The 19,164-nt window shown below is 41.5% G+C and overlaps 1 protein-coding gene across 1 annotated transcript in view; it reads right to left on the bottom strand.

The window, feature by feature from the left end:
* LOC126187970 (voltage-dependent calcium channel subunit alpha-2/delta-3) overlaps positions 1–19,164 on the bottom strand; it is an 865,148-nt gene that overhangs the window by 285,161 nt on the left and 560,823 nt on the right. Inside the window, exon 8 of the mRNA XM_049929356.1 lies at positions 5,624–5,816. Coding sequence (XP_049785313.1) covers positions 5,624–5,816 — 193 coding nt within the window. The remainder of the gene's footprint in view (positions 1–5,623; positions 5,817–19,164) is intronic.

Genomic DNA, 19,164 nt, shown 5'->3' with positions numbered 1-19,164 from the left:
TCCTTACTACCACTTCTCAAAACATGGAAAGCAAAGACCTTGCAGTAGAAGATACATGTTTCACAGTATCAAACATGAAAATGTGCTCATAACTCTTCAGGTACATATTTTAGGCTGATGTTTACTGCAATTTTTTGTTCTGAATGTCATTCCTCCTTATGGACTACACCTTAATGTTGGTGGGGAGGTTAGTGTGTATCAGTGATCCACTGAGCTATGCTGGTGGGAGCTCTGCTCCCAGTAGGGTCACCCATGCCAGACAGGTCAGTTGGTGAGATTCAAGGCAAAGAATAGTCCCACAAGGGGCTCCTGTCTTAGGAGTATGTGTGTGGTAACCTCATGGGCCCTTTGCTAAAGTCTGAGACTACTTCCACGTACTTGTGTCAGGCTTCTCCTGTTTTCTTTCCAATTGGCTTCCCTTGGCCAACTCTTACTCTTTCGACCCCAATGGTATTAGGTTTCGAGGCCTGAGGGTGTCTTTCATTTCTCTTTTCTATTCTCCAACAGTCAAAGGTTGGCAAAGGACCCTGGAGTCTGGTCAGGCTGCTTTGCAGAAACATAACTCTGGGAAATGTCCACTGAAATCTGAGAAATTAACCAGACCTCAAGGATTTCAATGCAGCTCTGCCAACAAACCCTACTCCCACATCCTAGAAGGCATGAGTCATGAGACCCCTAGACAATGTATGATACACAGTGGATACAGGCTACAAAGCCAATAGGAGAGGGTAAAGGCAAACTTATTTCCAGCACCTTTAAGTCACCAGAACATATCAGCTAAGGGAGATAACCCCGAAAGAAAATCCTGGTCCTCCTAGAAGAGGGTTGAGCAGATGGCTGGAAACCAACTCTCAGAAAACACAGACTACTCCCAGTACCCAAACGAGCCTCAGAAACAGGACGGTCTCAAAGGTAAATGACAAGGCTATGAAAAAGGACACACAAAAATAGATAAATGGACACACCAAAGTAGCAACCTGGAATGTGAGAGGAATTTCCCAAAAGGAGGCAGAACTAGTAAATATACTATGTGACATGAATATTGATGCTGTAGCACTCATAGAAACTAAAAAGAAATTAAGAGGAAATAATTCTGTAGGGGATTACATTACATTCTGTAGTGGGGTTGAACAACATAAAAGAGAAAGCTAAGGTGTAGTACTATTCTGCATAAAAAATGGGAAAAAGACATTTAAGATTGTATATATGTAAGTGAAAGAACACTTACAGTCAGGCTGAAACTGATAAGAGCTAACGCCACCTTTATACATGTATATGCACCTGAAGCAGGTAGAAAAGATGTATCTGAAAGCTTCTATGAAGAACTACAGAAGACTCTGAGTAATTACAGTGCTACTGATCAGGTTATTATGCTGGGTGATTTCAATGCCAAAATAGGAAATATCCCAGCAGAAAATGCTTACTCTTTTGACTTGAAGAACCTGAAGATGCAAATTTAATTTGCGAAACCAGTCATGTTCTCCAATAATGACTTCTAATAATCACAGTGGTCTTATTTCTTGAAATCCCTTATTTTTTCCTTATGCAGTATGAATGATGGATGCAGCTGAATCATTTTGCAGTCTGTCACAAATTCTAGTTCCTTAAACTCCCTCAATAGCATTCAGTGAAAAAAATCATCTTTTTCCCTCCAAGGCTTCCCGTCCAAGCTCACAGAACAGTTCTCTAGTTCTCTAACACTCTCACACTGACTGATCCATACAGTAAAAAAATCTACATCCATATACATACTCTGTAAGCCACTATTTGATGCATGGCAGAGTGTACCTTGTACCACTGCTCGTCATTCCCTCTCCTTTTCCACTCACAAATGGGGTCAGAGGAAAATGACTGTTTACAAGCTTGTGTATAAGCCCTGATCTATGCAATCCTTTCTTCACCATCATTACACGGGATTTATGTTGATGACAGTAGGGTTATTCTGCAGTCTGTCACAAATAGCAGTTCTCTACAGTTTCTCAATAGTGTTTCACATAAAGAACATCTTCTTCCCTCAAAATATTCCCATTTGAGTTCTCAGAGCATTTTCATACAACTCGCATGTCAGTCAAACCTACCGGTAACAAATCAAGAAGCATGCCACTCAATTGATTTTATGGCTTTTTTTTTTTTTTAATCTGGCCTGCTGGGAATCTCAAACACTTGAGAAGCACTCAAGAATGGGTTGCGCAAATTTTCTGCACACAGTATCACTTATGAATGATTTATTTTCCTACAATTCTCCCAAAAAACTGAAGTCAACCATTCCCCTTCCCGACAATCAACCTTACATGCTCATTCCATTTTGTACCAGTTTTCTAAGTTATGGTTGGAAATTTAATTGAAGTAACTCTGTCAAGCAAAACACCTATTCAGCTGCATTCACTCTCATCCTTACACATTTATAGCAATCTGCCATTCATAAAAACAAATAAAAATTCTGTTTAAGTTTTCACACAGACACTCAGAGACAACACTTTCCCATATACTACAGCACAGCAGCAGGTCACTGCTCACCCTATCCTTCAGACTGTTTACATATACAGAGAATAAGAGCAGTTTTAGTACACTTCCATGGGACACTCATGACAATATCTTTGCCTTCAATGAACACTCACCATCCAGGATAATATACTGTGTTCTGTTACCTTAAAGTCTTTGAGCCATTCACATATCTGACAACCTACTCTGTATGCTCAGTCCTTTGAGTGCTGTGTGGCACTGTGTCAAATGCTTTTCCGAAATCTATGAATATGGAATATGCCTCTTGCCCATCATCCATCATTTGCAGGATATTGTGCGAGAACAGGGCACACCATGTTTCATGAAAGCAATGCTTTCTAAATCCAAGCTGACTTATGAATAGAAGGTTTCCTCTCTCAATAAAATTTATTACATTCAAACTTATTATGTACTCAATAATTCTGCAGCAAACTGATGTTAAAGACATTGGTATGTAACTTGGTGGGTTCATTCTTTTTACCCTTCTTATATACAAGAATTACCTGTGTTTTTTCCATCCACTTGAGATTCCCCAATGCCTGAGAAATTAATGATAAATGCAGGCTAAGTAAGGGCCAATGCTGAAGAGTACTCTCTGTAAAAGCACTGTGGATCAGCATCTAGGCCTCACAACTTCTTTGTTTCTAACTCTTTCAGCTGTTTCTCAACATTAGGAATGCCTATTTCAATGTCCTCCATACGAGGGTTTGTGTGGTTGTTAAATAATGGTGTATCTGTCTGATCCTCCTGCATAAATGATTTTCTAAATATGAAATTTAATGTCTGGGAATTAAATCAATGTCTTCCTTTAATCTGAACTAGTTGGAAGTCCCTAACACTTAAGCATTAGTCAGGAATGACTCATGCTCTGCATGTGATAATTTAGAGCACCAAAAAATATTTACAGACAGTCTACAAGAGGAAAACTGAGAAGAAACGTACCAAAAAAACATGGTGGATAAGAAATACAACTCAATTTTAAATCTTTCTTTCTTGGCAGTGTGAAGGGATGTTTCATACTAACTCTGTGTCAAGACAAGAGAATTTTAACCACAGCTGATGGTTTGAATGAATTACATAATAAATTTGTGCAACAATAAGAATGTTTCAAATACAAAAGTGTAGGAATAGAAAAGCAAAGAAAATTATCAGAACCAACAATAATGTGAGATCTGTTTGGAACATTACCATAAAGAAAAAAAACTGGGGGATATAATCCAAACCATCCCTCCGGTATTGAGACAGAGTGAAATTATCTAAAACAAGTGCCCACGAAATTCAACAGACTTTCCCTCACATACTAAAAATCAAAGGGAAAAACTAACACACATTATAGTCTAAAATATTCAGTTTTCCTTCACAGAGGCCAGTGCCAAGAGCCTTGCCGCATTGTTAACACCAGTTCCCATCAGATCAGTGAAATTAAGTGCTGTCGAGCTGGGCTAGCACTTGGATGGGTGACCATCCGGTCTGCCGAGCACTGTTGGCAAACGGGGTGCACTCAGCCCTTGTGACACAAACTGGGGAACTACTTGATTGAGAAGTAGCAGCTCCAGTCTCATAAACCGACATACGACAATAAGAGCGGTGTGCTGACCACATGCCCCTCCATATCTGCATCTAGTGATGCCTGTGGACTGAGGATGACACAGCAGACGGTCAATACTGTTGGGCCTTCATGGCCTGTTTGGGCAGATTTTAGTTTAGCTTTCTCACAGAGGCCCCCCAGGTTTATGGACAACACATAACACATTAAAATCGTGTGATAACTTTGACCCTGTAAAAAGTAATAGTACTCAGAGACAAATCGCTTAGTGCTACCTGAGATTCTTTCATAGATAACTGGAGGACAAATGTCTTCTAACTGATACAGTTATATTTCAACTAGGTAACATTACTCCCATCAAATTTCATTATAAGACAGAGCCTGCATTTATTGTAGAAGGGCTCAAGTGCCAAATATTAATTTTTGCCTACAACTACAATTAAACCTCCTGCTAGGTTGCTGAGGGTGGGGTACTACTGTTTTTCAGGCTCTTAGAGTGGTGTCACATCAGGTATTGTTTTCCACATTCATAAGTCATGAAATTATCACACAATGTTTTATTCTTTTTTAATACATTAAATTGTTTGAAATCACTATCTTATGTGATGTACTTCCTAAGACATACTTAAAAACTGTTTGAAATCACTATCTTATGTGATGTACTTAATTTGTCAGGAAACTAAATACACGTGTTCTGTTGTGTGAGCTATATGGAAAGAAGAATTTAACACAGATTTCATCATTTTTGACAGACACTCAGTGTGTTATTCGTGACTATTAGTCACTGAATGCATGATCTGCACTGCAGTGGGTTTTGGACATAGCTTCAGAATAAAAGTATACTATGTTGCTGCACTGTGTATTCCCACTTGATGGAATGATCATGAAGTCACTGCAACAGTCTTCCTGCTCTCTCCACACACGATATTGCATTACATATTGACCTCCACTACCTTGGTTTTGCTGTTTATATTCTGTGAGTCCTTAATTCTTCCATGTCTCTTTTTTCCTCTAGTCTTCGATGACCTGCTTCACGGCTGGGAGAAAACCAACAATCATCAAGTTAATGACCACCCTACTATTCCTGACACCTTTTACATTTTTTGGGTTTTTCTCCTGTGTGCTCTTTTAGTTTTCATAATTTTTTTTTCTTTTCACTGTTACTTCTGCAAATACTACAATAACTTGCAAGTGACATTTCAACCTTGTAGTTAGGAGTGCACCATTTCTATTAAGCTACTGACAGGTTGATATAACACATTTACAAATTTCACTGATTATGTCTGTTGGATTCCAGCCATCACTCATAGCTTTATCGACCATTAAAATGTTGCTTATCTTTCAAAAAACTGTAGTAGCTGATTTTCAGTTTTTCATAGTGATATACAACAATTTTATCAATAACTGTGCTGTTAGAATCACTGGACAATATCTTATTAATATGTAGTTGTTTTGAAAAGACAGAAAGTACATAAAATGAGCAACATTTTCAATGGGACAGCTTACTCATTATGAAATACATCTACTTGTGAGTTTCACTACATATTACAAGTTATGAGTTTAAAAATGTATTACCTTTATTTTCACATGCCATCCAATGCATTTCTTCAGCATTAGAAGAATCAGCGCCTATGAGATATGTGAATACTCGCACAGGCATATGTGGGAAGTTATAATGCTTGAATATTTCACGATATTTATCTGGTGGTCCATCCGTTATCAACATTATTGCCTGGTTACACTGGCAGCCTAATGAACTTTTGTTGTACTGCAAAAGAAAAGCAATTTTTTTTATTGATGATCTTCAATACATAATCTGTAATGACAATAAAAGGCTAACAGTTATGTGTGTCAACTGTACTAAAGTTATTTTACTAACAAGCAAGTTATTTAAGTTCACAACAATAAAATGACACACACTGTCGAACCATTAATCTTTCCAATGTCAGAAACAATGAGAAAACAGATAAGATATAGTTTATGTTGCAGTATGACAAAATGAGTAATAAAATTTTTAATGGCATTATCACACGATCATTTCATAATGCTGTAACCAGTTCCAAGCAGTGGTCATTTCCAGACTATCGACAGATTAAAGTAAAGAGACAAAGAATGGTTATAGAATTTATAAAATCTGCAAAGTAATATCTACCTAATGACAAAATTGTACCTACAAGCACATGCTGCAAGTGGGGACATAATGTTCCAAAGGCAACAATAGATAGAGGTCAAGGGGTGTTATAAGTGGAGTGAAGGTCCCTCCTTGTCTATTTTTACATGTCGATATCCTCAAAAGGAACAGTTACTCTGGCCTATTTTATGGTTACATTCATTAGAGTAATGTAACATAACTTTTCACACAGGTAACAATAGATAAGGGTCAAGGGGTGCTACAGGTGAAGTGAAGGCCTCTCCTTGTCTATTTATACATGTCGATATCCTTGAAAGGGACAGCTACTGTGGTCTATTTTATAGTTACAAAAATTAGAGTAATGTAACATGGCAGAAACAGTAATATGTCCAGACATTATATCTTTGTCAAGGGTTTAGAGTGGGGTTATGTACTCTTAATGTTACTATCTTTAACAACCTGCCTCTAGAACAAGGGCAAGAAATAAATAATTAAACCTAACAAAACAAAATATAGGCCTAAATTAAACATATGACTTTATCATTGAAGCTTCCCTAAAGTTCTTCCCTCTTCCATAAATTAGGAAAAATTAGGAACTTTGACCACTTACAATTTAAATAGGCCTTTGATTGATCCCTTGTAACCAAAACTATCATTTTACACTGATAATCCAAAATAATCCAAAATATTATGACCATATGCTTAATAGCTTGTTTGTCTTTCTTTGGAATGAAAGATGTCACCGATTCTGCGTACCAGAGGTCAGACAGTTTGCTGGTAGGTTTGTGGCATTAAATGTCTATGCACAGGTAATGTAATTTGCGTAAATGACGGGATAATGATTTGCATACATGGCGATGGTGCCTGATAGTGACACAGATGGGTTCTATAGGATTTACATCAGGTGAATCTGGTCACCAAGACATCAATGTGAGGTCACCATAATGCTCCTCAAACCACTGTAACAAAGTTATGGCTCTGAGACACAGACAATTATGCTGCTGAAAGATGTCATCACCATCGGGAAGAAGTCAAGCATGAAGGTATGTAGGTTGTTCACAACTGTCAGCATGTCTTAGATTACTTCCAGAGGTCCCATGCAAGTGCAACAAATGTTTCCCATTGTATAATAATACTCCCACCAGCCTCCATCCATTGTACGCTGCATGTTTTGAGCCTCTATTCACCTTGATGATGGCATTCACAGAGATAACCATCAGTCTAATGCAGCAGAAATGTGATTCACATGAAGAGGCGACAAGTTTCCAGATCAATGGCTGAATCCCAATGGTCCCGTGCCCATTGCAATTGTAACTGACAATGTTGTTGTTCAACCTGTGAAAACATAGGGGTGGCTGCTGCAGAGCTCCACGTTTAATAATGTACAATGAATGGTGTGCGTGCATCTACATCTACATCTACATCTACATCCATACTCCGCAAGCCACCTGACGGTGTGTGGCGGAGGGTACCTTCAGTACCTCTATCGGTTCTCCCTTCTATTCCAGTCTCGTATTGTTCGTGGAAAGAAGGATTGTCGGTATGCCTCTGTGTGGGCTCTAATCTCTCTTTCAGCAGAGATCCCACAGATTACCATCTATTCTATTTTACAGAGAAGACAAGCCTCCGAACCCCATGTACTGTGAAGAGCTGTCGTAATCCAACCATTTAGCACCTAGTGATAGTTTCACTGTCCTTCTACGTCTTTCTGTAAATGCTCATGACAGTAGCATGTGAACATTCGATCATGTTCACTGCTTTTGAGATACTTGTTCACAGGCTCTGCGTAATAACAATCTGCACTTTGTCAAAGTTAATTATCTAAATGGATTTCCCCATTACCTGCCCGCAGCTTTGCTAGGGTGATCTCCTGTCCATGTCTGCTCTGCTTACACTTTTTATTACTGCGTCACATGACCGCAACACCACCTGATGGTATCCAACGTTGCTGTGGGCAGTGGTGACAATGTTTTGGTTTATAAGTGTACTATCTGTCAGTATTTCTTACGGTATAGGGCCTAATGCTCATTGTACCTAGGTCTCAGTTTTTAAATTATATATCAAATGGCAGTGTCAGCCACACAAGATTATGTATCTACATCTATTCTCTGCAAACCACTGTAAAGTATATGGCACAGTGTCCTCTCTCTCATTCTATGTACTAGTTTCTTCCCATTTCATTTTTGTATGGAGTGTGTGAAGAACTATTCCTCAAATGCCTCTTGCCATGTAATTAATCTAGTCTTGGGAGCATAAAATAGGAAGTTGCAGTAGCCTATAGACATAGATTCCTCACTTAATCTTGAAACTCTGTTAAGTCGGCTTTTGTAGGACTGCTTATGTCCATTTTCAAATGCCTCACTGGTCAGGTTTCTCTGTACATCCAATGACACTAATTAAACAAACCTTTGAATATTCATGCAGCCTTTCTTTATATATCTTTAGTAACCTCTCTTAGTCAACTAATAGGTGTGGCATCCAGCACACACCTCGATTATGATTAAGGAAATTAAACTCGTCATATTTAATTGATAATTTAGATTCCATTGTATCTTTAACTGGAGAGGGAAGTTCTACACGCTCCCTACACCCCCTCTCTCCAGTTAAGATCAAGTAAACATAATTCATTCAGACATAAATTGTTCGATTCCTCCGTGAGGAAGTATTCTAATGGATGTGAAACCAATAAAAATATTACAAGAGCCTACTAGGGACTTAATTAAGGGAGGGGTCAATTGCCTTATTCAGTTCAAGTAGCCGAAAATTATTCTTTTACTTGACACAGCAATTTCTCAAATGAAATAAAAATATATCCATTTTCTAATTATATTCTTCCAACTTACGAAGAAATAATAATCGGACTCTAATTTAACAGAATCTTTAAGTTTCATAGAAGAGGCCGCGTAAAGAATCAAAGTAAGGGGAAAAATGACATTTGATATTCAACATAGGCCTAAAGGATATGATTATTCTAACATCAACCGAGGACGAGAATATGAGCAAGTTTGGTAATTATGGCATCGTATCTAAATTCAGAAACAAAATAAAATTACTGCATCACGACAAAACTATGACGAACCTGGCGCGCTCAGTCAATTGTTTCCTTGTTTCCGATATTATCATATTAGCAACGATCATTACAATAACAATTTTGAGACGATTAAACGCTACTCTTGTTAAGCCACACGTTAATTTTAAATTTTATACACTTCTGCATCCAACCGAACCAATAGTTGACACATTTTTTACACCATTGTGATGTTGGTAGCCTATCTCAAAAACATGGTTTTGGTAGAATTATAGTGTCTTGAGGCGGTGGAATCGCTGTCCACGCATTCTTTGTTTGACATTAGGAACACAATGCAATTTAGACTATTAATCAGGTAAATACGTAAATGAGATATTAGTGCGAAGCTTTCTCCCCAAAGAATCAATTGTTGACGTACTTTTTCACGGTCATTGCCTTGATGAATGATGCGACGTTTTCAGTTGTCTTTACTAATTTCGTCGATGATCTAGGCAAACAACATTTACAATTAACTGTTCTTCAGTCATTTAAAGCAATGATTACGACATGTCTAGAGCAGCCAAAGAAATAACACATTTTCTTTAAGCCTAGTTACACGACGACATTCGGTTGCAGGCAACTGCTCTACCGGCCACTGCGCCATGTCTCCAACTCTCCACACATGGGTACTTGTTTCTCATACCCCCCCCCCCCTCACACACGCACACAAACACACACACACCACGAAAGCCGGGGAATACGTTATTGTTCAAATGTGTGTGAAATCTTATGGGACTTAACTGCTAAAGTCATCAGTCCCTAAACTTACACACTACTTAACTTAAACTATCCTAAGGACAAACACACAGACCCATGCCCGAGGGAGGACTCGAACCTCCGCCGGCATCAGCCACACAGTCCATGACTGCAGCGCCTCAGAGCGCTTTTTTTTTTTTTTTTTATTTCATTTTGTTCGCTTTAGTTCGTTGCATCTGGCGGTGCGGACGTCGTAAGACATCCATTTATGTTCGTTGTTGATCGATTGACTCAGTTTTTTTATTATAGAGGGCACGTAACCCTCTGACCGTGCCGGCTAGAAATGGGAAATTGGTACATACCATTTATTTACTAAATCTCCTTTTACATCTTAATATTAGTCTGGCATGTCACGAAGCGCTCGACTAATCCCGCGCTGCACGCTATTGTTATTCGTAACAAAACTTATTACGCACTTCTAGAAGTGATTTCCCTGGACTCTGCCAAACCTCTCGTTTAGCCAAATGTAGCACTACATGGCTGATTGCAACGAGACAGTAGTGCGGCTTTAGCAATTGCTGTATAACCGTTTGTTTGTTGTTTTAAGCATGTAAGTAATGCTCTTATAACAAATATTGAGTGGGTAGCTATCAGTTATTGAGGCATGATAGATTTGAAAACTGACTAACTCATTAACCGATACATCAAAAATGGCAATCTTAGAGCCTTGCCCCCCCCCCCCCCCCCTCCAGGCTGTAAAAATTTCTGCCGACGCCTACATCCGCTCACCAAGAACCAAAATACCGGTACTATAATGAGAGACGTAATTCCACCAAGTCAGTGTTTACCTGTTACGCTACAATACCTTGCTACTGAGAATTCTTTCGAAAATTTGAATTTATAAGTGTAGTTTCAGATTAAAGTATTCGGGACAGAGTTAAACAAGTCATGCAATAATAATCTAAGCACTAAACGATTATATTCGGGTAGGTAATGTATACACATACACCAGTGTCCATAAATGCTTTTATTCATAATTTTGTTCTACCGCTAATTAATTTTTTTAAAAAAAGCATCGTCCTTCCACGGTCTTTAACCTATTTTGTGAGTAGCAAATCATACGATTCATTCTTGACATTTCTGTTTTTGTGCGCTAACATTCCAAAACGCCGGCAACCAGATAGCCTACCGTACATATGTATTTCGATGCACTCCATCATGAAGCTCCTTTGTCTTGTTTTGAACTCATTTTCAACACAACGAATAGTAAACACAATGATAGCGACATATTTAGCCTAACATTGTAGAGCGCAAGTCACTGGCAAGGATATTGTCAATACCGCCTACAAACGGCACAATATTTCCAGGCAGCCCAATATATTTCAAAAGTTTTTGAAGTTGTCAGTGTTACTGTGCAACCTCTCAATCTCACAATATTATGTAGGGGGCTCTTTAGATTCCGGCCGGTACGAATAATCTGAATTTCGTTTACTGTTACAGATTTTGCGCTTCCTCGGTCGAATCCGTCGGGAACGAATGTTTTTCACAGCTAAATGTTCATGCAATACTGAATGTAGGCTACTGTAGTCTTCGATATGCCAAACAACCCTGTATCTCGTGCAAGTCACATGCCGATGCTCCTCAATCTTGTTGTGTACAGCACCTGCTCTTTTTGGAGCTTTGTGGCGGAGGTAGCCCCTCTTTTAACTACACTCCTGGAAATGGAAAAAAGAACACATTGACACCGGTGTGTCAGACCCACCATACTTGCTCCGGACACTGCGAGAGGGCTGTACAAGCAATGATCACACGCACGGCACAGCGGACACACCAGCAACCGCGGTGTTGGCCGTCGAATGGCGCTAGCTGCGCAGCATTTGTGCACCGCCGCCGTCAGTGTCAGCCAGTTTGCCGTGGCATACGGAGCTCCATCGCAGTCTTTAACACTGGTAGCATGCCGCGACAGCATGGACGTGAACCGTATGTGCAGTTGACGGACTTTGAGCGAGGGCGTATAGTGGGCATGCGGGAGGCCGGGTGGACGTACCGCCGAATTGCTCAACACGTGGGGCGTGAGGTCTCCACAGTACATCGATGTTGTCGCCAGTGGTCGGCGGAAGGTGCACGTGCCCGTCGACCTGGGACCGGACCGCAGCGACGCACGGATGCACGCCAAGACCGTAGGATCCTACATAGTGCCGTAGGGGACCGCACCGCCACTTCCCAGCAAATTAGGGACACTGTTGCTCCTGGGGTATCGGCGAGGACCATTCGCAATCGTCTCCATGAAGCTGGGCTACGGTCCCGCACACCGTTAGGCCGTCTTCCGCTCACGCCCCAACATCGTGCAGCCCGCCTCCAGTGGTGTCGCGACAGGCGTGAATGGAGGGACGAATGGAGACGTGTCGTCTTCAGCGATGAGAGTCGCTTCTGCCTTGGTGCCAATGATGGTCGTATGCGTGTTTGGCGCCGTGCAGGTGAGCGCCACAATCAGGACTGCATACGACCGAGGCACACAGGGCCAACACCCGGCATCATGGTGTGGGGAGCGATCTCCTACACTGGCCGTACACCACTGGTGATCGTCGAGGGGACACTGAATAGTGCACGGTACATCCAAACCGTCATCGAACCCATCGTTCTACCATTCCTAGACCGGCAAGGGAACTTGCTGTTCCAACAGGACAATGCACGTCCGCATGTATCCCGTGCCACCCAACGTGCTCTAGAAGGTGTAAGTCAACTACCCTGGCCAGCAATATCTCCGGATCTGTCCCCCATTGAGCATGTTTGGGACTGGATGAAGCGTCGTCTCACGCGGTCTGCACGTCCAGCACGAACGCTGGTCCAACTGAGGCGCCAGGTGGAAATGGCATGGCAAGCCGTTCCACAGGACTACATCCAGCATCTCTACGATCGTCTCCATGGGAGAATAGCAGCCTGCATTGCTGCGAAAGGTGGATATACACTGTACTAGTGCCGACATTGTGCATGCTCTGTTGCCTGTGTCTATGTGCCTGTGGTTCTGTCAGTGTGATCATGTGATGTATCTGACCCCAGGAATGTGTCAATAAAGTTTCCCCTTCCTGGGACAATGAATTCACGGTGTTCTTATTTCAATTTCCAGGAGTTTATAATCTACTGTAGATTCTTCGACCAAACAACGGTGCCCATTAATTGCAAGGAAGCACAAGACACACGGTCATCACTCACAATTAACAAGGAGTCATCCAGCCTCAGTCATCTGTCCCCTTTTTAACCGTGTCTTTCTCGGTATTTTATCCATGATTTTATCAAGTTATTCTGCTGTGCCTCGTCGAGATTTTTCGACGGGGTTTTCTGAAGCTCGTGTTATCGGGGCTACCTTTCAATTCTTGTGCAGGAACGGAACTTGGTTTTCCGTTTTATTGTTATTTTAGAATAGATTTTCACCGTGCTCGTCGGCATATCGTTAATGTAAAGGCGCTGATGACCTTACTGTTTAGCGCCCTAAGCCTGACCTTGCAGACAATATTAATAGTAACCTTAGACTTTTTGCAGATGATGCAACTACCTAGAATGAAAGGAGCTGCATAAACAGTCAGCTCTCGAAAAGATTTCAAAGTGGTGCAACTTGCTTTAAATGTTCAAAAACGTAAAAATGTGCGCATCAAAAAACGCAAAAAGTAATAGGCTATGGCTACAGTACCAACAAGTTACAGTTTGAATCGGTCAGCTTATACGATTACCGGTTGTAGCACTTTGTAGGAATACACAGTTCGTTCAAAAAGTTCTGAGACTTACATTTTATTCCTGGCGTATAACCCACGCCAGTACCTTCAAGCAACAATGTGCATTCGATCAGTCAGTTGTGAGTAGGCATTGTTCAGCAGCAGGCGTACAACCGCATTGTGAAATTGAGCAACATATCTAAAACAAGTGTTTGAAGACATTCTCCAGAATGTTTTGAAGCAGAGAAAGTGTGTTCTAAGTTGAGTGGACGCATGCTGCAACCTGATTGAAATGCAAAACGCGAACAGTTTTATCCTGAACAAATCGTCACGAGTGGAAAGACTTGGTGTGATTAGTACGACCCTACCAGAAAACGACAAAGTACAGAAATGCAGAGGAACGTCAACGCTATTACGACATAACTGACACTGAAAACAACGTGACACGCATGTTGAACAACATTGCAAGGAGGATTTTTCTGAGAGTTTTACGTGCATGTATGAACGTTCTGTGCGTTGTATTGCAGTGTGGAGAACTATGTTTGATACCTGAATCATTAAAGCCACCATCTTAACGTTTCTCAATTTTTTTAAATCTAGTCTCTAAAGTTTTTGGGCTGACGGGGTATGAAACGATCACAAAGAGCAGTGTCGTAAGTGGAAGAGGGGGCAGACTGCGGATCATTAATTTAACACTAGGGAAATGCAATCAGTCTAGAAAGGAGAATGAATACAAAACACTCCTCCCTACCCATCCTAGGGTATTGCTCAACGTGTGGGAGCATATTGAACGTATACAGAGGAGAGCAGGACGAATGCTCACCGGTTTGTTTTAACTCTGGGAGAGTGTCACAGACATGCTGAGGAAACTGAACTGTTAGAAACTTTGAGACAGAGTCTGTCCATCCCGAGAAATCCTGCTTACAAAGTTCCGAGAACTGGCTTCAAATGAGGAGTATATTACAACCCCTTATATATCGCTCTCTGCAGGTATCTTGATGATGAGATTACATTAATTGATTAATGGAAAATCTCATATAAAGATGTGAAACAAATATTAACAAAGAGATAGAGGGGCTGGCCAGTCCTTAGCTCAGTACAGCCGATAGATACAAAAAACAGAACAGAAATTTCTCATTCCAGAAAATTTACGTTCCTAGCTTTCGGAACTTTGTTCCTTCATCAGGGAGGAGGGAGGGGAAAGAAAGGGAAGAAGGGAAAGTGGATTGAGTTACTCACAACCCAGGTTGTGAAGCAACAGGGAAAGGAAAATAGGGAGGGTAGCAAGGATGGAGGCATGGTTGTCAGAGGGAAGCCAAAGATATTCTGCTGTAAGTACTGTGCCAGCTTCAAACCAAAGAGGATGCATACAGAAGTAAAGAGGTATATAGTATAAAGATAAACACAACTATGTAGGATGAAAAGATGCGTGAATGGCTAAAGAGGAAAGGGAAAGAGGAGAAGACTGAAGAGTAAATGGGAGTGTGGTTGTTTAACGTAGGTTCAGTCCAGGGGGATGGCGGGATGATTTTTTTTTTTTTTTTTTTTTGAAAGGCCAAGCAATTATGTCCAGATCAGGGGAAAAGAACGCATGTTGCTCAAAAAACGAGATCGCGGGTGCCGCAAAAAAAAAAAAAATCGCGCGTGCCGCAAAAAACATCGCGCGTGCCGCAAAAAAGATCGCGCGTGCCGCAAAAAAGATCGCGTGTGCCGAAAAAAACATCGCGCGTGCCGAAAAAAAGATCGCGCGTGCCGAAAAAAAGATCGCGGATGGCGCAGAAATGTCCCCAAAAATTTTCCTTTGGCAGAGAAACATTACCAATGGCACAACACATGTCATTTATCAGCTGACATGCCTGTACTGCACAGCCTTGTACATCGGTATGACAACAACTAAACTGGCTGAGCGCATGAACGGACACAGACGAACTGTCCGCCTCGATGTCCAACACCCAGTAGCAGAGCATGCCCTCCAGCATAATTCTAGGGACCTAGGAACCTGCTACACCGTATATGCCATTTGGCTTCTCCCACCCAACACCAGTCCCTCGGAACTGCGGAGATGGGAACTTGCACTCCAACACATCCTTTCATCCCGCCATCCCCCTGGACTGAACCTACGTTAAACAACCACACTCCCATTTACTTTTCAGTCTTCTCCTCTTTCCCTTTCCTCTTTAGCCATTCACGCATCTTTTCATCCTACATAGTTGTGTTTATCTTTATACTATATACCTCTTTACTTCTGTATGCATCTTCTTTGGTTTGAAGCTGACACAGTACTTACAGTAGAATAACTTTGGCTTCCCTCTGACAACCATGCCTCCATCCTTGCTACCCTCCCTGTTTTCCTTTCCCTGTTGCTTCACAACCTGGGTTGTGAGTAACTGAATCCACTTTCCCTTCTTCCCTTTCTTTCCCCTCTCTTCTCCCTGATGAAGGAACAAAGTTCTCTCTTTGTTCGTATAGATTACATTAATTACAGCATGCACAGAGGCATTTAAACATCGCACAGCGGCATTTAAATAGTCATTCATCGCGTGCTGCATACGTGAATGAAACGGGAAGAAGCCCTAATAATTGGTTCAATGGCAAGTAACCTGTGGTTTGCAGAGTGTGGGTGTGTATGTAGATGTAGATGCTGTTGTGTACGCCACGTCAGCGGGCAACTTTCCTTGCTGAAAGTCATTCTACCCGTGAAGTGACGATTCTCTCAGCTTAGCTAGAAATGGCCCTTTCAGAACACAGAGTGACAGGGTGAACAGTGCATACAAACCCCATAGCCCCGCTTCGATTGAATACATTATGTGCTCCATCGAGCTAAACTGAGGATGTTGATTTATTTTTATCTTCATTAGTGATTTACCTAGGCCAAAAGATTACCGAGAATGATGTTTCGATCAAAAACCACAAACAATTCAATCCATGAGGGCGTTGCAAAATTGTTTTTGGGCGGTTTATGTTGTGCTGTTATACACTAACAAGGGGACCAGCCTACTCGTCATTACCGATTATATCCAAACTTACGGTATCCGCACGTCTTGGAAAGAAGTGAAAGTGATCGTAGTCAGAGATCCAAATGGCCAGAGGTTTAGAAAAAATTGCATTTCTGACGTGTGTCGGGCTAGACATGATCATTTTGTGTCAGCGGGCTCGGCGAACGGCACAACGGAAAGAGTACAGAACGGTAATCCGAAGGTCTTGGGGGATTGAGTCCATATACAGCAACTTCCTTACTTACAATTTTTACATTACTTACAATGTAAATAGAAATAATGGTCAGTATATTGCCTTTATTAACATTTTCGTACAAGACGTGAAAAGGAAAGGCAACAGGAAATTTGGGATTGCAAATAATTTTGCCGTAAGGTACCGTGAGACATGCACGGTAATGTCGTATACAAAATTAGGTACTTTTATTATTTTGCAGCTGATGATTTACGCTTGCTGGATCCGTTGTAAAAGCAGGGGAGTCAGTCATTTTATCAGCTTCCTGTACGAATTCTAAATGCAGTCTTTTATAGTTCCGAGATGGCTTTAAAATTTCCATGGAGAAATAAACTTTTTTTTTACATTCATAAAATGTTCTCTCTCGTCGTACAGTTTGGCAGCAACTCATACGTAACACACAGTGTGATCAAATATTGACGAGGATGGTTGGTGGCGTGCAGTGAAATGTATTTTAATGCAGTCTTCTCGGGATCTGATTTCTCTCTCTCTCTCTCTCTCTCTCTCTCTCTCTCACTCACTCACTCTCTCCTTCGATAAGATCAGTGTCGAAGCTTTCTGATCAAATTCTTTTCCTGACGATGAAAACAGACATCGCAGGGTTGCATTAGCTGTCGACGGCTGCTCGAAAGTCAAAATGAAACTAGCAAAATACGAAGTCCTTTACCCTACAATTATAATCCCTTCTTAGATAGATATTTACAGAGTCCTCGTGGACGCTTTAAGTACAATCCTTCTTTGGAAATTTATTTGCAATCCCAATTTTTCATCTGCCGTTCGTTTTCATGTCTTTTATGAAAATAGTGATAAACGCAATATATCTGGCGTTGTCCTCGTGTTTTTTTAGTGTAGGTAACTTAAAAATAGAAAGTAAGAAGAAGAGTTTCCCCGTACGCACTCGATCCCAAACCCCTCGTATTAAGCACATTTTCCGCTGCGCCAACCGCTACCCGTAGCTTACGCTAACATAAATGGCTCATTCCTCTCCTGAATCACGCCACAAATGCTTATTTTCTTTCTTTTTTTCTCTTTTTCTAAACGCTTGGCTATCTGAAGCTCTCACTTCTGTAGCTTTAATTTATGGCCAAGTATTGCATACGTCATAAATTTGGACGAAATCGGTAATGACGAGTAGGCGAGGTCTCCTAATTAGAGTCTCGTTCTTCTATAAGCAAGGTTGTTTCTGAAGAGTTAAAGATTTGCAAAGTAAGCTATGTTCCCTACTTGCATCCTTTCTCTTACAGCCTTTCCAATTCCGTTGTCATTTGATGTAAAGGCCCTCAGGTAACTACACAGACTGAAAATGAAATCGCATCACCAAGAAGGATTTGTGCGAAATGACGAATTGCTTTAAATACACGCTGTAACGGGCGTGAGAATTAGTTACCTTTTAGATTGGACATAGTGAGTTCAGGTTCGTCAAGAATGTATTTGAGGCGACAAAGACACCATTATCAACACCTCACTGAGTTTGAAAGAGATCGTGAAATAGGACTACAAGATGCTGGATCTTCCTTCTGCGATATTACAAAAGACTTGGCATGAATGTAGCCACTTACGTGACTGTTGACAGCGCTGGTCGCGAGAATCTACATTCGCAAGATGAGCGGGATCCGACAGCCACGTGGCATTATCGAGGGGGAAGAACATCGTGTTCGGCGTATGGCTTTGGCGCATCGTACTGCATTTGCAACAGAAATACCAGCAGCTATTGACACCACAGAGAGAAAAGGAACTGCTACAAATGGGATACTTCAAGGACAGCTCCGAGCCAGTCGCCCTGTAGCGTGCATTCCATTGACTCCAAACCGCCGCCACTTGCGACTTCAGTGGTGTCAAGAGAGAGATCTCTGGAGGGCAGGGTGGAGGTCTGTTGGCCGGCCGTTGTGGCCGAGCGGTTCTAGGCGCTTCAGTCTGGAACCGCGCGACCGCCACGGTCGCAGGTTCGAATCCTGCCTCGGGCATGAATGTGTGTGATGTCCTTAGGTTAGTTAGGTTTAAGTAGTTCTAAGTTCTAGGGGACTGGTGACCTCAGATGTTAAGTCCCATAGTGCTCAGAGCCATTTGAACCATTTAGAGGTCTGTTGCGTTTTCAGATAAAAGCTGGTTCTGCCTCGGTGCCGATGACGGCTGTCTGTTGGTTAGAAAGAGGCCAGTTGAGAGTCTGCAACCAATCTGTCTGTCTACTAGACGCAATGGATCTACACCTGGTGTTATGGTCTGGCGTGAGATTTCGTATGGTAGCAGGAGCACCCACGTGGTTATCCCGTGCACCCTGACTGCG

The sequence above is a fragment of the Schistocerca cancellata genome, chromosome 5, assembly GCF_023864275.1.
Source record: "Schistocerca cancellata isolate TAMUIC-IGC-003103 chromosome 5, iqSchCanc2.1, whole genome shotgun sequence".
NCBI classification, from domain to species: domain Eukaryota; kingdom Metazoa; phylum Arthropoda; class Insecta; order Orthoptera; family Acrididae; genus Schistocerca; species Schistocerca cancellata.
This window is presented reverse-complemented; position numbering and strand designations above follow the sequence as displayed.